The following is an 18,765-nucleotide window of genomic DNA, read 5'->3' on the forward strand; positions in this document are numbered from 1 at the left end:
AAGAATATTTAAGCCATCAAATAGACAATGATATTGTTATGGTATGTGCTGGTATTATAATGAACAAAAAATATATCAATAGAAAACAATTAAACAAGCAAACAGTTTTTATTGTAGAAGGGCATTATATATTTCTCAGCTGGATAAAGCTTCGATATATACTACAAAATCAGTTGAATAATTTTTTTATTTTTCAAAATGTAATAGTTTAGGAATGACCCACCCTCTTTTCCAACCTCAACATTATTGAAAATGTTTAGGTCGATCTGTTGCGGTATAAAGACAATTTACTGATGTTGAAAAATTAAAAGAAAATACTATTAAAAATTAGAGCCTATTAAAACAAAAACCAATAAAAATTTATATAAAACAATTCCAAAACATTTAATAGACATCGTACAACAAGAAGGTAATCTTTCTATATATTAATATCTTATTTAATAAAATATGTTCCTAAAATAATAATAATTTCTTAATAGTGTCCTATCATTTTGTTCAGCCAAGATCAGCTCATGTTTAGATTTTCCTCTCTAACATTTCTTGTATAAAATACACATTGAAATTTATAAGGGTATAATCACTTTTAAAAAACATATACAATATATAGGGTGTATAAAATGTACATTCTTTTATTTTAGTTACATGAAATATTCAAATCCATCGAACGTCCCATCATTTTGTTCGACACTGTACTTGAGAACTTCTGAAATCTTTTTCGAATTTCGTTAAATTCGAATTTGTTATACATACATTTCATTAACGCATTCATCGTTACACAAAATTTTGATTGCCTGGAAGTAATCAAAGAGGAACAAAGAACCAGAACCGCTCGACAACGATATCCTATTCTTGCTTAGACAAATACAAGAGAATCCGTTTTCGAATATTTTTAGATATCGCACGAAAAAATATATATTTTTAGATACTTACATTGTCCTACAGGATACATTTTCGCAGCTGACGATGAAAAATACCAAATAATCACTAATAAATAAGTAAAAAATTTAACACAAAACCCAATGACCACACGACACACTTCTCTACACACGCACTGCGAACGAGACTATCTTCTACAATGGCTGCCACCAGCTTGATTCCAATTGGTCTTAAGTTAACCAATCAGTGTACACCCGGCGACAAGGATTTTTGCCGTGAGAAGGGAAAGTCACAAAGTCCCGCTGCCCCTTCTCTTTCGTAGTACGCTTTTGTTAATCACACAGCTGTAACACTAGATGGCGTTATTCAACGGTATGACGTAGTAGGTACGCACAGCTCTTACGTACCACAATCACATGATGCGCAATCACAGACGAGGTGCATAAGTAATCTTAATTTGATGTATATGTACAAACGAGTCCATGGCTGGCCACAAATTACTCGCTCCTGTATTGGAGTTTAATGAGAAACAACAATGCTAGCTCAAATTTGTTGTCGAAATGATGACTGCTTTTTTTTAATCCCTCTGTAAGGTGTAAGGTCTACATATGTATACCTCGTCTGTGACGCAACGTTCAACTAGTGACGAGATTTTGAATCGTTTCGAAAATCTATAAAATGGCGGCAATTTCGAATCGTGTTGAATATAATATTGTTATTTCATAGCGTGTGGTTACATGTTTTGAAACTACTACTCTTTCATGCATTTAATGGTAGAATGGAATTATTTATCCCATGGTAAAATAACTGCACCATGCACCATATACATAGAACTCCATCTAGCGTTTTAACCATGAAACGTTAAAAGAAATAAGGTGCAGCGTGAACGAAGCCATAAGACTCTCGGAACAGTACGAATACTACACGTGAATGCACCGAACTGCATTTTCAATTTTTGAAATGTCGTTTCCTTTTAGTGAAACTCGTATACGTTCAAAAGAATTCTCATAAATATAATTATAAAACAATTACGTTCTTTGATTTTAAAATCAGTAAAATTAATTCACATAACATATAATTTCGTCTATGATAATGCTTTGGAAATAAGGTTAGTTCACTGAAATTTCTTTTCCTACGAATATTTAGATAATAATTAATTCTTATAAGTACAACCAATTAATTTCATTCGTTTTCAAGTCTATAACAAATAATATACGATACATTGCTAGTTAAAAATTCATTTTTGATAAAAAGTTATGTATTACTTTCGTATTATAAATGAATTTCAATAATTTTATAAAGCACGTTTATGATGTGTAGTTTGATCATTTACTATAGTTTTCATTAGAATAAATGTAATATTCAAAAACTAAACATAATGATTAATAATCTGAAAGTTGCGCATGTCTTCCAATAAAGAGTAGGTAGGTAACTTCACATTCTGCAAAGATTAGGTTATATGCGATGACGTCAATACTATGCGCATGCGAAATTTCTAGGAACTAGCAGACGATATGAATGTTCGTATTTTTAGAAAAAGTTTTGAAATTACACCAGTGATAATCACGGGTTGAGTTTTATACACGCGTTTTCCCCCCTTTACGCACCATACTGTGTTTAATAAGACTATGCACATAATGTGACACTAATTAGTATCTATATGATCCATAGAATCAAAGAACAGGGTGGTAGAACAAGTTCCTAACAATCCATGTAAAGTAATTGTGCTTTCTAGATTGTAATGACTTGATAAAAATGAATTATTGATGGTAAACTGTTTAATATATAGAGAACTTTAATTTATAGTTATGATAGATGTGTATGATTAAACATTAATGTTCTGGGTGGGTTTAGGTTAGTTCTCAAGACAATAAAAGGTTATTGATAATTATTTTTTGTACCAGAATACTAAGGAATTGGATTTAATTTATAAGTATATAACAATCTCATTACTACAAATATCCTGCACTCTATAGTGAATGTTTTCATTAATGATTCAGAGATTGAATGATAATTAATATCTAAAAATAGGTGGAAAATTTAATTATGAATTTATAAATATTATTAGTAAAAACTTACAACACAATTTTAGAGAATTAATAAAATATGAAACTAATGAAGTAAATATGTTAAAAGTATAATTATTTAGAATTAAACTGACTTTATTTAAAAGTCAGAAAAACATTATGAGCACAGTTGCAGTTTTATATGATATACTAACTAAGGGTTCTATTGACATAAATTATTGACTTTTTCATATTGTTCTATACACACAAAAATCTAAAAAATACTTCTTCTTGTCGTAATGTGAGAAACATATGTATGCAATCATGTAAATTAACTATGTATTATTCAATTTTCACTTTAGAATGATTTTTTGAAAATAATTTCAATTACTATACTTTTTTATATTACATAATAAGTAGTCATGGTCTAGCAAGACTTTCAGTGAATACTTATTTTCATGACATAAATTATTATCTATTTTAGAATTTAGTACATAATGTTTATTGCAAACAATTTATCTCATGTTCTTGTGACTTTCATTGGTTGCACAATTATAGAAATATGTTAAACTTACCATTACAATGTCCATATCCACGTACCTCCCCAAGTACAGTAAGAAGATTGTCAAATTTTTCCACTGGAACTGGTTGTTGTAGTTGTTTCAATTCTCTGAATTGTTTGTTTTGTTCTGGTTGTTCCATTTTATCTGAAATATTATAAAAATAAAGATAAATACAGAAGTTATTGAACAACTTAAAACTTTATAAAAAAAATAATAATTGTCAATTATTTTGACTAACTTCAAAACACAACATTTAGTTAAGAAACTAAATATAATTATCTACTTTTACCAGTAATGATACATTATCTAATAACATGTGTATGTGTGATATATTTACAGAGATCTTTTCTTCCACATTACAACTCCAAAGATTACTGCAATGAATCCATTTTGCATTGTGAAACCACAAAATACCTCAAAGTACCTGGATCCACAGTTTCATTGAAGTTATGTGAGTAATGTTATTTTAAAAAATATTTTTGCATTAATTAATAATTCATATTTTTCATTTAAAAAAATATACAAATACTAAAAGAATATATGTATATATAAAATTAAAAAATAAGTCCAGAGTAAATAAATGAAACAGTAGGATTAAATGAGATAAAATCATATATTTAAAATTGAAATACTGTATGAAATTATATTTTTTAAATAAAAAACAGCAGAATTGTAATATTGTATTCTTGCATTTCTATCTTCTAGTAACAGATGATTGTGTGATATTTAAACTTTATAACAAATACATCCCTACTTTGGCTCCACCTAAACCTAAAATTGGAAGTGAAAAGACAGTTGCAGAAGAGAAGAAAGCAAAGGACAGACCAAATTTAAAATTGACCAGGAAAGCAAACATAGAAGTACTCATATATTAGTAATTTTTTAAATACGAAAATAATTGATACAAATGCAAGTATAAGTTAAAGAATAAAGTTATCTTTTATTTTAAACATTCCCAATTCTTTTGTATTCATCTGTAGAATATCACAAAAAATTATGTAATTAGTTAATTGCTTTTTCCCTTCCTAATCTACTTAAAAGAAAGTATTTAGATTTCTCACCATTAGAGAAATATATTTATAAAATGGCTAGTCATACTTCAAACAGTAAGAATTATAATATGAAACTCATTGTCACTCTTTATAATCAGGTGCCAGCTTTTACAGATGTCTTTGATAAAGAAACATTTTATATTTTTATTGCCTGCTTTGTAGCAGGATTTTTAATTGCATTTATTCTTTCAAGATTTATTACACTAAGACCTTTGGAATAAACTATTTTTGAGAAATGGTATTTTATATTTATATGTATACAGTATTATTTATATTTGAAACATTACATTGTAGTGATTAGATATCTTAGTATTCTGATTATAAATGTTAATTAATTAAATAAATAATGTCTATGGCATATCAAGATTTTATTATTTATTATTTTCAATACTATATAATATTAATAAAAATTTAGTAACTGTATTTTTTATTGTATTTCTATGATTCTGGGGATTATTACAAATTTGTATTTTTAATGTAACAAAAATTATATAATATCCAAGAATATAAAATTAAGAAAAAATCGTTGTAGTAATGTATAATAAATATCTAATTACAAAAATGTATTATTATTTATTACTTACAATTCGTAGTTTTTAAACATTTCAAAATATAGTTACACTTTTTTTTTATATTTTAATATTTAATAATTATAAAACAGTGTAATTGCATACCAAAATTTTGATTAATTATAGTAACGTTTTATTGCATGTAATTTATGCATACTAAAACAATATTATATGTACAATTTAGTGTTACAGTAACCCTATACATTTTGAATTATTGTTAAAACTGTATTATAAGTGAATACAACTTCTGCACATATTAATATTATATTCATTATATGTAGAATCATATTAAGTATTATTTTATAAGTGTATTTCATGGTATTGCCATTTGAATGAAACCTTTGTAATAAATGTTGTTGTGTGTTTTAATATCACAGGTAGCCATCATGATTCTATTCAAGATGTTACAAATTAAAATTAATATGTGTAGATAAGTTAAACTCGATTAGGTTTAAAAATCTGAATGTTCAGGGTAAGTCTCATTTCAAATTCATAATGTCTGCTACTTCTTTTTCTTCACACATTTATTTACTTTCTATTTTTACAACTTAAATCACATTAAACATTTTATAATATTCGCTCGACGTGTATCACATAATAACAAGAAAATATTAATGAAGTAACTTAGAAATACTTACTTGGCAGTTCAGGAGGTTGAGGAGGAGTGTGTGTTTGTTGTATAGGAACATGTCCTAAAGAACTAGGAGTCACAACACTAGTTCCAGTTGTTCCAATAGTAGAATTTGTTGGGGGTCCAGTTATGGAAGCTGAAAATATGATAGCATAATTTCATCATTTTGATTATTTCCAATATTAGGGGACTGGTCCAAACTTTTTCTTATTTTAGATAATTCGATTCAGAGTGATCTAAATATTGAGCACAGTACATTTCTATAAAATGATTTCATATTTTACATTTTCAAGACCAGCTTCTACTTTTTTTTTTTATCAAAAGCCTATAATTGTTCTCATTTATCTTTTAGCAGGTATAGAGACGAATTAAGCAAGCACAGCAAAATATTTTCTTCCCTATCTAAACTAAAGATGTGGTAGAAAAAGTATTCAAGAGACATACTATGATCCTATCTACTTTCCACTGTTGCTGATTAATAGTGACATTTCACATGAAAAAAGTATTCAAGAGGAACCTGTTACTGCTGTTAAAAAACGCAACTACCCTGAGACTGTATAAGGTAAGTTATTAGTAGTCTTTTACTACTGTTTTTGTACTAACTGTGTACTTTAAATCCCTTTGATCTATGGTACATTCTTTGACAAGACTAGAAATTTAAAAAAAAGAAATAATGCCAAAAATATCTGATCACAAATTGTAGATGCATGTATTTAGTATCCACATTTCTCTTTTTGCATGGTAAATACGTTTCGAAGAAGTACGAAAAAAGATATTGCCTATTATAAAACAAAAATTGTTTTTGTAACTTTCAAGAATCATGAAAAAATTCAAAAAGTACTATTTATAAAGAGAAAAGCTCTAATAAATCATACAAAAAGTGTTTAAGAAAAGTCAAATATTAAATTTTTAACATACACCACTATTGACCAAAAGTTTGAAATCATTAGATAAATTAAGAGAAATAGAATCTTCTTAAAGAAAAATGAAAGCTTTGAAAGTCATTGAGAAAGATTTATTTACCTATCAGAAAAAAATAACAAGCAATATATTTTATATTTTGTACCATTTTTAGCAAAAAGAGTATTTTTTATTTTTTTCTGAAATTGTTCATTCTTCGAAACAACCATGCTTACTTTTAAAAAATGGTTTGATATATTTTGAGCATTTAGCAATGAGTTTGTCACTTGTTTCTATTTTTATATTGTTCTATACTGTTTGTAATATGTAAAATTGCCATTTAAAGCAGCATGCTTCAAAGCTTGATGACAGGCTTTAAAAGCAATATTTAAACAACTTGCAAGTTTGGAAAGGTTAACATTTTTATTTGACAATTGCTGAATCTCTTGTTGCATATTTGGTATGATGTACTTCTCCCTCTGACAATTACTAAATACGATTTTTTAATGATATTATTGTAACAATATTAGAACACGAATATATAATCACAAATTAAATGTGATGCAATTTTTTAAATATTAATATTCACAGTACAGAAACTTCAGAGTGACTAACAATGTAACTATATAATTTAATATTCTTCCAACACATTACATTAATTGTTAGCTCTGATTTTTTTTTTAAATTAATATAATACATAATAGTAGTATAAATACGAAAATGCATGTAGCAGAAAAGCTACATATGAATATCTTTACAAATTAATGCATTAATATTCTTTCAAAATAAAACAAATTACTTTTATTCACAATATTAACAATTGCCGTTAAAATCATTTTTGGATTCTGGCCTTTAATCAAGTTTTGAACTACGAATTGCATAGTTAATGTCACGCGCGAAATATAAATATGTAACAAAAGAAAAACATAAAATTAGGCGCGTACATTCATTTATAAACGTTTGAAACATTCGAATAGCTTGAAGTTTGAGCCGCATAAAACACGTTTTATCGAGCCAAGCACAGTAGGAGAGAAAAAAAAGAACAAGCTACATAGAATAGAAGGAAAGAGTATAGCGGACAGAGAAAAGTATAAGAATCACACGGCCGCATAATTCGTTCTCGTTGATGGGGCTCATGATATTCGTATAATAATATTTTTTATAATTATTTTAAATAAATATCTGCTGTTGAGAACTGGGGGAAATTTTGAAATCTAATAAAATAAAGAATGTAATACTACTAATCTCCTTTATAGACCAATTTTCAAAGAAAGTGATACTTCAAAATTAACCATATAAAAAACAATTAAAGTTAACGCTGTGTTGAATTAGTGATATTAAATCACGATCAAACAGTACACTGAAGATCGTTTAATATTAAATGGCCCCCGCACATTATGATTTCTCGCATTCATAAGTATAATAAATCGTATTTTTTCTCGAACGAGCAATCGTAATGTGTACGACTCCTATTAGAATGATGTTATTTGATCTTAACATATAATAATGCATTGAACATAGTTTTAAAAATAAAAAGTAAATAAATTTTATAAATACGTAATTAATTAAATTCGTAAATTTCGCATAAATTTCTAAAGAATTTCTGAAGTTTTTGCAAAATTTATTTATTTGTATATAAAAAATTTGAAACAGCAAACATTACAGTAATATTATATACACACGACCTGAAATAATTTATATTCTTTATTCATTAATAACATTAATTAGTTGTTCAAAGCATCGTCTAATATAAGTGACCGGAGTATTTAATATTCGACGACAATTTTATTTCATTTTAGAAGTATTTCAATTATAACATCATTTTAACGTAATATTCATCCATGGTAGTTATTATACAACGTATGACGTACGCAGTCATGCTAGCACGGAGGTTCGAACCTTTCTAAATATTTAACCTAGATGCAACTAACCTATGCGAGGCAAATCGCATAAATCATTGTGAAATGAAAATTCCGTGGCATTATTAATTTAACGAACAAAGGATTATTTATTCAATATGTATAATTGCGTTTCGAGAATGAATTTGATTTATATAACATACATTCTGCCTTTGTTTTGCAAAAAATAAAAAATGATACTGAACATCCGCCATGTATCAGCTTGATAAATATTATAATTTAATGTTACTGTTGAACAATATATTTTTATTACATCCCAGTACCGAATATAATATAAAATACTTGAAATTCTTCAATATCGTCGACATTATTCTTACTTCATACAGTAGTGTCTAGGTTACACGTACCGGGATTCGTCTTCAAAATATAGTGATACATATTTAATAAATAACATTGTGTTCATTTGATTGATAATCTATCGCGAATGTTTAACGTCGCTATTAACAAAACTGTTGTTCTTATTTGAGACAATCGAGTCTAAGTTACAGGTATCGAAATTATCGAAATTCATTCTTGAAATTCAACGATACAGGTTTATTAAATAAACTAGAAATTTACAACTTTTGTTCATTTGACTAAGAATCTATCTTTAAATATCGTAGAAATACAAACAGATTATTATTTCGTAGCGATTTATCCAGATTGTCTCATTTGGGTTTAGGAAGGCTCGTCGAGCCGTTCTATGGTACGATCGACGGCAGAATGATTCTGCGTTTACGTCATACGATTGTAGTAACTACATCTAGCGACTAGCGTTACAACCGTGTGACGCTAGAAGTGCACTGTGAAAGAGAAGGGGTAGCGTGAATCGAGTCATGAGCCCCTCAAAAGGGAATGAATGCCGCAAGTTTGTTGGTAAACAGAAGTGTTTATAGTTCACTGTTCTCGGCAGTGCAATGCGTAACACGTCTTACTACCGCGCAACCAATGCGCGAGTCCACCATGTGTACTGCTGGGATTTCGCTCACCCTCCGAGCTGATTCGTCCTGACGCCTTCAACCCTTTCGTCCAGCATGCTGTTACTGACCCTAACCTCCGTCCAGTAGTCCTATCCCCTTCGTCTTTCCCTCTCGTCTTTCCCATGGTACGCACCGCCGTTTCTTCATTCCTTCGTTCGCCAGCTCTCTCGGATGCACTCTCCTCTACTACCTTCCACCTCGCGCGTTGCATCTTTTCTACGGCTTTTCTTTTCAGCGATTCACTCGCACGCCACGTAACTGATTATAAATTCCATGAGGAATGTTGAAAACATTCAAGTCAGAGGCGCAAGCTTTTTGCTATGGGCGCATTTTACGACACAAAATAATGACCGCCGTCTGTATCTGCCCTCTGTTAGCCGCGCAAGGAAGGAAAAGTAATTGCGTTTCGTCCTGGATTTACTAGAGGGCTTCGAGCCAGTGGGCGTGCGCCAGAGAGTCTGAAGTTTGACTTATAAATACAGTAATACCTCACGAAAAGATGGAATTTATATTTGACATTCGAGATCAAAAGTCATGATCACTGTTTGTTTTTTTTTTTCCAGCTCGGTCTCATCTTTTATAATACGACATTTAAACACAATAACGTTATGTAGAAATCCAAACGAGTGTTTCAAAATTTGGCCTCTGCATAAAGTTTTGTTTAAATTAGTCAAATTAAAGGTATTAGATTAAGAGGTGTAGAGGCAAACTTTTATGACATACTATATACATATTTTGTACATTCAGACTCTGATTTCTTACAATCTAATATATCTATGTGATATTATAAAAAATGACATTATAATATTATAATAAAATAAAAATTTAATAACAAAATAAAGTAATTACAACAGTATAACGTAGTTCGTTCCATAAAACAAAGTTGGATATAAACGAATTTTGGCTAAAACATTATTTGCCCCCATTATATCGAAATGATTTTAGTCAGGGATTTACTACAGGCAATGATGCCAAATGGTTGTAATAAAATTATACTTTATCTTACTTACCATCGTATTAATATCAATATAAAGCGAAATGTATTATTTAATGTAATACGACGTAATAAAAATTATGCTTCGTGTGATACGATTATTAAAAATTGGACAATATTGTTGACAATAATCTTGAATTTAATATTACTAATATAAACGAATATAGTTCATATAATTAATTATTAGTTTTCTGTTTTAAGAATATTTTGTATTGTTATTTAATATGTTTCCGTGTTTATAAATATGTTTTTATTTTTGTTACTTTATTTGATATCTTTATATACTTTCTTTCGTTAACATAGCACATGTAGATTTGCGAAATGATTAATTGTTATTTATATACATAAATAATAACTTTTATCAATTTTTTTCTATTTTTATATATCTGGAAATAATCTCTGGTCAAACAGATCTACCGCATTTACGTGGTTTTATTTACATTCATTCTACCGTCCATGGAACATATTTCATACAGAAAGATTCATTTTGTGCCATGCGTCGTATAATCTAGCAGCTCCACCTAACGCTTCGACCATGCAACTACTAGAAGGGAATAACGTGAACCAAAATCATGGGATCCTCGAAAGGAAACGAATAGAGTTGAGTTCGTGCTCGACTTTCAAAATGTCGCTTCCTTTTAGTGGAGCTCATACACGTTCAAAAGGCGTCATAAGTGCAATAGCAAAGCAATTACGTACTTTGTCTTTAAAACCAGTAAAATCAATTCAGATAAAATTCGATCCCTTCCATGAAAATGCTTTACAAACAAGGTTAGTTCATGGAAGTTTCAATTGTTACGAATATTCTTTTGTAATTCAATTAATTCTTATAAACAGAGTTAATTAATTTTATTTTTTGCTTTAATCTATAACTAATGATATACAATGTACTGTTAGTTATAAATACACTTGACACAAAATTTTATGCATGTTACTCTGTCCACATATATTAACCACTTAATGTTCATTTTCCTTGAGGTTGATGGTTAAAAATATTTAACAATATTTAGTTTATTAAAATAATTTGATTTATTTATTTTTTGTAATTTTTATATTGGTTATTTTAAATGCTCGTAGGTTAAAGGAATAATACATTATGCATGTATCCAAATATACTTTATTTAGAGAATTAAGTGGTTAAAATAGATCAAAGTTTCAGTAATTTTATACATACTGTTTATTTGATAAATCATTAAGGTTTATGTTGCAAATAAATGTACTATTATTAAACAAAAATACTCATTTATGTGCATGTTTTTAAATAATTTCATATTCTGCAAAGATATGACTATATTCGATGATATCAATCATCAATTTCAAAGAAATCATTATAAACACAGTTCTAGTTTTTTAGGCTATACTAAAGTTTCTGCTGGCACAATACATTTTTCTTTACTTGTAACAATCTAAAGAATACTTTTTATCATAATGTAATATACACATGTGTTTTATTGTGTAAAGTAATTAATTTTTATTAAATTTTCAATTTGTTCATCAAAACTAATTTTTAAAAACAATTTTAACGATAGTATTTTTTTTATACAATGTAATAACTAAGTAATCATGATCTAATAGGACTTTCAGTGAATACTAATTTCTGCGCTATAAATTATCTACTTGGGAATTTAGTACAAAATATTTATTGAAAACAGCTCATCCTATACTATTGTAATTCTCTTTGGTTACATAATTATGGAAATATTTTAAACTTACCATTACATTGTCCAAATACCTCCCCAAGCATGGAAAGCAGAGTATTATATTTGTCCACTGGAAATGGTTGTAGTTGTTTAGTTTCTCTGAATTGTTTCTTTTGTTTCACTTGTTCCATATTTCCTGAAATATTGCAAAAGTAAAGGGCAGTATAAAGTTATCATATTTTTTAATGTAATAGAATAAACATAAATTTCAAAACTAATATCACTTAATGGATTAAACAAAAACATTTACTATTACCAGTAATGAAAGTTTATTTAATAACAAAGTATATGTGTGATATATATTTGCAGAAATTTCTTTTTTCAAATTACGACACCAAAGATAATTGCAACAAATGCACATTGCATTGTGAAACCACAAATTGTCTCTGACCAATCTGAACCAACAGTTACAATGAAGTTAAGTAAGTATTAAATCATTTTATTGAAAATTATTTTTGCATTAATTAATAATTTTTTTTTTTCACTTTAATGTACATATAAAAGTGTTAAAGGAATATACGTATAAGAATTTAAAAATATATCTAAAGTAAATAAATGAAATAAAATCATACATACAAAATTCAAAAACCTAATATTGTATAAAATAATATTGTTTGAATCAAGAACAGCAAAATCATGATTTTTTTTTGCATTTCTATTTTTCAGTATCAGGCGATAACGTGATATTTAAAGGTGCACACTTGTCATGTCTAAATATGTTGGAACTTTACAACAAACACATTACTCCTTTGGTTGACACTAAGTCCACAAATGAAAGTGACGAAGCAGTTATAGAGAAGAAGAAAAAGAGGGGTAGAGTTAAAATTAAACAATATAGCAAACATAGAGGAGTATTTTTATAAAACTTATCCATAGCTTAATGACATGCTCATACACTAGTAGAGTAGAAAAATGTGGTTAAATCATCCATTTTCTCTGAAGTAAATGCTCGATTTTGTTTTAATTCAGTTGCAGAATATCACAGAAAATTAAACATATATTGTTAGTTCACGAGGGAGATTTAGTAATGAACCATTTATTAATAATTATGTCTTTAATGATTTAACCTTCTTTTTGTGAAATAAAATATAATTAGTTAATTTTTTTTTTATTTTTTATTTTTTATTTACCTAAGAGAAAGTATCCAATTTTTCAACACAAAAAGTGTTACTGAAAAGTGATATTGTTTATATTCAAGAACTGGCCTTTACAGATATGTTTAATGAAGAAACCTGATATGCTTTTATTATTTCCTTTCTACACAAAAATATTTGTATTTTCACATATTTTTTCAAGATGTATTATACCAAAGTTTAATTGGTTATTTTATTTTCATAAGTTTAGTAATCATTAAAAATTTATATTTTTAGTATAATATGAATTATAATATCCAATTATACAACATTAACGAAAAAATTAGTATTATGATATATAGACTACTTATTGTATGCATTTATGGTATATGTGAATATGGAAAATATATTTTAAACATATATAGATTAAATATTAATATTAATATATATGCTGCATTTATTTTTTATGTTTTCTGTATTAACATATTTCATAAATGCATACAGTTTGCAATACCTATTGAACTACCTGCGATAAAAAGTACCTATAATTTAAAATGTTGTTAGACATACCTAAACTTTTATTTTTTAATATTTTAAGAATGACATAGTATAATTACTTATTAAAAGTTTGGATTATTTATTATAACTTTGGTATTTATGAATAATACTATTTTGTATCTATAATTTAGTGCTTCAGCATGCATTAATATTATATCTATTGTATGCAGAATCCTATTAATTATTATTTTATATGTTTTAATATAATAAATCTTTATGATCTTTATGAAAAATAAAACAGGAAGGTAAGTTAAAAAGTTTGAATGTTGGGGTAAGTCTCATTTTAAGTTTACAGTATCTTCTATTAATTTTTTTTTGTATATCTATTTAGTTTCTTTGTTTTTTTTTATGTTTGTCTGACCTCTCGTCGTTCATAAATATTATGCGTATGTATTTCACATAATTATTCTAACATCTGAACAATGAATTAAAATGACAACCACAAAGTATGGTAAGTATGTTTATTTTTTTTTACGATCGAAATTAATAAGAAATTATTGTAAAAAATTGATTATAATACGTTTTATATGTATTTCTTTGTTATTTAGTACCTTCTATTCAACAGACAGTTCTTGTTATAAAAGAATTTGAAACAACATAAATCTATGTCGGTCGTGTGCGTCTTCCATTCTGAGCGACGCACTAAATTGGTAAAGGGTTAATTTTTGTCTTCCCTCACTACGTTACTACTGACCTTGTTCATGCCTATTGAAATTTTTAGCGTAGATAGTTTGTATACATACTCGGAAATCTTGAATTGATATTTGAAAACTTTTTTCGGAATACTTTCTATCAAGTTATAAACGAGTGACAAAAAGTTACAAGTTATAACAATATTTTTGCGATAAATAATGTTTAAATGTAGATATACGTACTATATAAAGACACCTATTTTGTAGATTCAATATTTAAGTAGAATGTGCAATGTTGATAGCCGCACTGTAACTTCGCTTCACGTAAACATTGTCTTTGTATTATAATATACAAACTACTGTAGCGATGTGCTGCGCATCACAATACACCATCATATTCGTCACGCCCTCTAGTTGCATCTAAAACAAGCATAACTCGTTAATCCCAGAGGCACTGGTAGGTGGCGCCTTTGAATGAATGAAATGTTAGAGAGTTGGGTTGCGTTTCTAGAGAACAGAAACGAATTTACGTTGTATTGCTTTCTAAGATATCCGTTTACGTTCAAGCCTTGCTAAAGAAATCGTTGGTAAAGCTAAGTGATATAACAGACTCTGTTTTCGATGGTAAGATATTAAATGGTCAATCAAACAATGCATTTACACATTTGGATAGTTAGCGGATCGGGAGCTTGTGAGAAACAGGGTTTAATTGAACAACCCTCTGGTGACGAATATAGGAGAAGTACCTTACACCAGTTCTGTAACGCAAATGCGAACGAAAGAGACAGAAGAGGGATCAATACAAAGATGTAACTCATTATTAAGAATATACATAAACTTCGCTGAATTAACAAAGGTTTTTGCACGTTTAGCTGAATAACAATTGTACGAAATTTTTTTTCTGTTGTACTATTGTTATACTTGCTTGTGTAACTCTACGACTATGTTTACATGGCTTACATTTACGCCGTAGTTATGATATAAGTGTTCATCCATAGTTGGGATTCGGTTAGGGCGGGTTTCCATTCGCAGCAACCTTCACGTGGTGAGACCTGGGTAATATTATTTACCGTTTAATTAATAATCGTATCACTCTTAGCTGGGTAATGCAATTACTAATTAAAACCTAATAATATTAGCAAATTGGCTGTGATCCGCCTTGCATAGGTTATCATAAATATAGAACTTTTTCAGTAGGTTAGTTTTGATTCTCATTGAGTCATCAAAGATTCTAGAGTATTGTCAGAGACGAGGTATACGAGTAGATCTTTCACCCAATGTATTTTTTCGGCCCATTTTTATGGGGTCTCGAAACCCCATTACCATTTTCGTGTCACTCGCAACGTTACCAACAGATTTAGAAATGAATTTCAATCTCTCCCTATGGGCTTCACGCACACACTACAGCTGCTGCCAATCAATACTAATTCAGTGAATAGTTTCTCAACTGACCGCCATCCATGAGAAGAGGACGCTAAAGTCACCACTGAATTTTCAGGTCGGTATGGCAGTCAGATTCGGCCGCGAAAGTCCATAAGGTGAAATCACCACAGACGAGGTATATCTCTAGTTCTATACAATGATAAATGTATTTTGTACTTTGTCTATGATTGGATATAATTTCTACAGTCATTGCTTTTTAAACAATGAGTTCTCGCTGGATAGCTATTGATGTTTTACTAGGTCGGTATTTCAGTTCACACCAACTCCCATAAGATAAATGGTCTACCCTGTTCCTTGTCGAGGATAATAGGTATACTATCCCTACACCATATGATTAGAATAATTCCTACAGATTTGTATAACAAGTTGTTTCTATGTATTTTAATTTATGTTTGAATTTTCTGCGTAGCTACATCATTATTGAAACTCTTCTAGTTTGCACGGATGGCTGCCAGATGGCTTATTTGTCGATACATGGGAACGATTTGCAATAGTAATTTGTATCGATTTTTATAAATCTTCATTATCATTTACACAAGGAAAGAAAAATACGAGATACACGGGCTTACGCTTATTAATGCATTACGTTTATAAAAGTGTTGAGGTTATCGATATTATCGTAACATCTAATCTTTTCCTCGCTCTAACAAATTCTTTTTTTTCAGTGTCGAATAACGACGAATGGCAATTGGCTACCGGAACGATGGAAGGAAGTAACAGAGTCTGTTGAAAATGATGTCATTAATTGAGTGAATCACTTTCCGTAAAAACAAAATACAGTCGAATTTATTTAACAGAAAAACGCTTTTTCGTTCTGCCCTTAGAATTCGGTATTGACTATCGATACGAGGCAAATGATGGATACGATTTTTCGCTTTGAAGCGAAGAATTAACGTATGAATGAATAAACGTTGAAAAGTGTTGGGCGTAACGTTTCTTGATGAAATCGTTTCGACGGGGCCCGACGAGTGTCCAGTATCGGTGACACATAGCCACGGGGAATATCGATAAGCTTCTCGAAATTCAAAGCCCGTTTACAGACGGTACTGCCGCGACTCGGGAACGGGCTTTCATGTACGTCTCAATTATCGTTATGTAAATTGACTCGGTCTCGCGATGTGTGTTCTGCACGGGATGAGCATGAACGCGGCGAAGCCTTCGGGGGTCTACCGATGTACGCGCAGGGGATTCGAATCGGTCGTGGCCAAGACCGTTCAATTTTCGAATTTCGAAATCGAGCGGGAAATACGATACACGGTATCGAAACGAATTAACGCGACTATCGTTTGTCGTCGACGATATAAAACGCGTTTCGTCGGACAAACTCGAGCGAACTTTAATGAGCAATTTCGATCGGGTCGCGTGGCCCGAACACGTCCATTTTGGGGTTTGCCGCGAAGGGATAAGCGCAAGGCGGATTATCGCAAGTGGTCCTGTCGCATCTGTCATACACAACGCGTTATTATTCCATTTCTATACCCGTCTTGCTGTTTCTCCCTTTCCCATTGCCAGGATCATGGCTCGTCGATCCGAAATTCCCGTGTAATCTCGCAATCGGATTATCTCGCGGACTCCGAACGAAAATCGAATCATCGCCTGTCGAAGGATACGCGCTGGCTCAATAAATGCGCCATCTTATCGTTGATAAAATATAGCGCCCTATAAGGCACGACGATAACAAACTAACCAGGACTAGGACTAGGGGTTGTAGCCATCGCGGGTTGGGGTAACTTTAGACCAACATTTGGTCCTCTTAATGCAATATTTACAAAAAAATTATTTCCTTATTATTGTGACAATGTTTTCGTGTAAACCAGGGATAGAAGACAGATATAAGAATCAAAATGATAGTGTAACAGTTATGAATAGAAAAGATTGATAAAATATAATGCTCTATAAGGTACGACAATAACTGACAAACTAACCAGGACTAGGATTAGGGGTTCTAGCCACCGTGGACTGGGGTAATTTTAGGCCAACATTTGGTCCTCTTTACAAATTTACAAAAAGACTGTTTCTTTATTATTTTGGCAATGTTTTCGTGTAAACCAGGGATTGAAGACAGATATAAGAATCAAAATGATAGTGTAACAGTTATGAATAGAAAAGATTGATAAAATATAATGCTCTATAAGGTATGACGATAATTGACAAACTAACCAGGACTAGGGCTAAGACTAGGGGTTCTAACCACCCATTAGGACTGGGCTTGGGGTAATTTTAGGCCAAAATTTGGTCCTCTTAATACAATATTTACAAAATAACTATTTATTTATGATTTTGACAATATTTTCGTGTAAACCAGGGGCTGAAGACAGATATAAGAACCAATATGATAGTGTAACAGTTATGAATGAAAAAGATTCAGGCGTGTATCGATTATAGTTCACATATCGTCTCGAAAACGATTTCGTATAGACTCTGAGGCGATTCTAAAGCGTTTTTATCGTTTCTAAAATGTTTCTACTTTCTGTACGGTCTTAAAAGTATAAAAATTTTTTCAAAATTTCGTATCTCGCGTGTACTTTGAAATCTTTGTTTTAGATTCGCATTGCCATATTTAAGACATTGCAAAAAACTTTAAATAATTTCGAATAGTTTGTTTAGAAACGTCCAATGAGAAAAATTCAGTTCTGACAGAAATATTCATATGAAATTTGAAAGAAGCAAAATCCATGTTTCGTGGGGGCCTAGAGAAACGGAGGATCGATTTTCGACCGAAAGCATCGATTGGCGCGAGAATTGGGCGTGCAAGATCGATTTTAAAAATCTAAAATATCCTGAAAAAGATCGATCTTTTCGGAAATCGATTCGAAATCGGGCAATCCTGGTCGAGATAGGTACGTTTGTGGTGAATTCTTTAAATACAGTGTCCGATTCCGATCGTCAA

General features: G+C 30.0%; 2 protein-coding genes and 1 long non-coding RNA gene across 7 annotated transcripts in view; 2 read left to right on the plus strand and 1 right to left on the minus strand.

The window, feature by feature from the left end:
• The window catches only part of LOC122403341 (protein argonaute-2), a 41,416-nt gene extending 26,605 nt beyond the window's left edge, over window positions 1–14,811 (minus strand). For both annotated transcript variants that reach the window (XM_043406823.1, XM_043406822.1), the window contains exons 1-5: window positions 14,676–14,811; window positions 12,183–12,305; window positions 9,485–9,733; window positions 5,705–5,833; window positions 3,458–3,589 (exon numbers count right to left, since the gene is read on the minus strand). In XM_043406823.1, coding sequence (XP_043262758.1) covers window positions 3,458–3,589; window positions 5,705–5,833; window positions 9,485–9,733; window positions 12,183–12,300 — 628 coding nt within the window. In that variant the 5' untranslated portion in view covers window positions 12,301–12,305; window positions 14,676–14,811. The remainder of the gene's footprint in view (window positions 1–3,457; window positions 3,590–5,704; window positions 5,834–9,484; window positions 9,734–12,182; window positions 12,306–14,675) is intronic.
• LOC122403345 lies at window positions 1,819–10,172 on the plus strand. 4 transcript variants are annotated; one of them, XR_006259611.1, is made up of 4 exons: window positions 1,819–1,984; window positions 3,785–3,896; window positions 6,050–6,259; window positions 9,711–10,172. It is a non-coding gene; the product is annotated as an uncharacterized LOC122403345 (long non-coding RNA). The 4 variants fall into 4 exon arrangements; XR_006259613.1 differs by having other exon boundaries at window positions 6,053–6,259; XR_006259610.1 differs by lacking the exons at window positions 6,050–6,259; window positions 9,711–10,172 and adding an exon at window positions 4,151–4,436.
• On the plus strand, window positions 10,843–13,360 carry LOC122403344 (39S ribosomal protein L53, mitochondrial). Its single transcript, XM_043406825.1, has 3 exons — window positions 10,843–11,240; window positions 12,479–12,591; window positions 12,836–13,360. The coding sequence occupies exons 1-3, from the start codon at window positions 11,005–11,007 to the stop codon at window positions 13,030–13,032; spliced, it is 546 nt and encodes a 181-aa protein (XP_043262760.1). The 5' UTR covers window positions 10,843–11,004; the 3' UTR covers window positions 13,033–13,360.
• Window positions 14,812–18,765: the final 3,954 nt, after the last annotated feature.

The sequence above is a fragment of the Colletes gigas genome, unplaced genomic scaffold, assembly GCF_013123115.1.
Source record: "Colletes gigas isolate AHSC1104 unplaced genomic scaffold, ASM1312311v1 Colletes_gigas_Sc00049, whole genome shotgun sequence".
Taxonomy (NCBI): Eukaryota; Metazoa; Arthropoda; class Insecta; order Hymenoptera; family Colletidae; genus Colletes; species Colletes gigas.

Excerpts from the sequence above, each read along its gene's own strand:
- LOC122403344 (XM_043406825.1), top strand. The coding sequence starts at position 11,005 with ATGCAACTACTAGAAGGGAATAACGTGAACCAAAATCATGGGATCCTC. Across the intron at positions 11,241-12,478 it reads GAAAATGCTTTACAAACAAG|AAATTTCTTTTTTCAAATTA; the intron begins GTTAGTTCATGG and ends ATATATTTGCAG. Across the intron at positions 12,592-12,835 it reads AACAGTTACAATGAAGTTAA|TATCAGGCGATAACGTGATA; the intron begins GTAAGTATTAAA and ends TCTATTTTTCAG.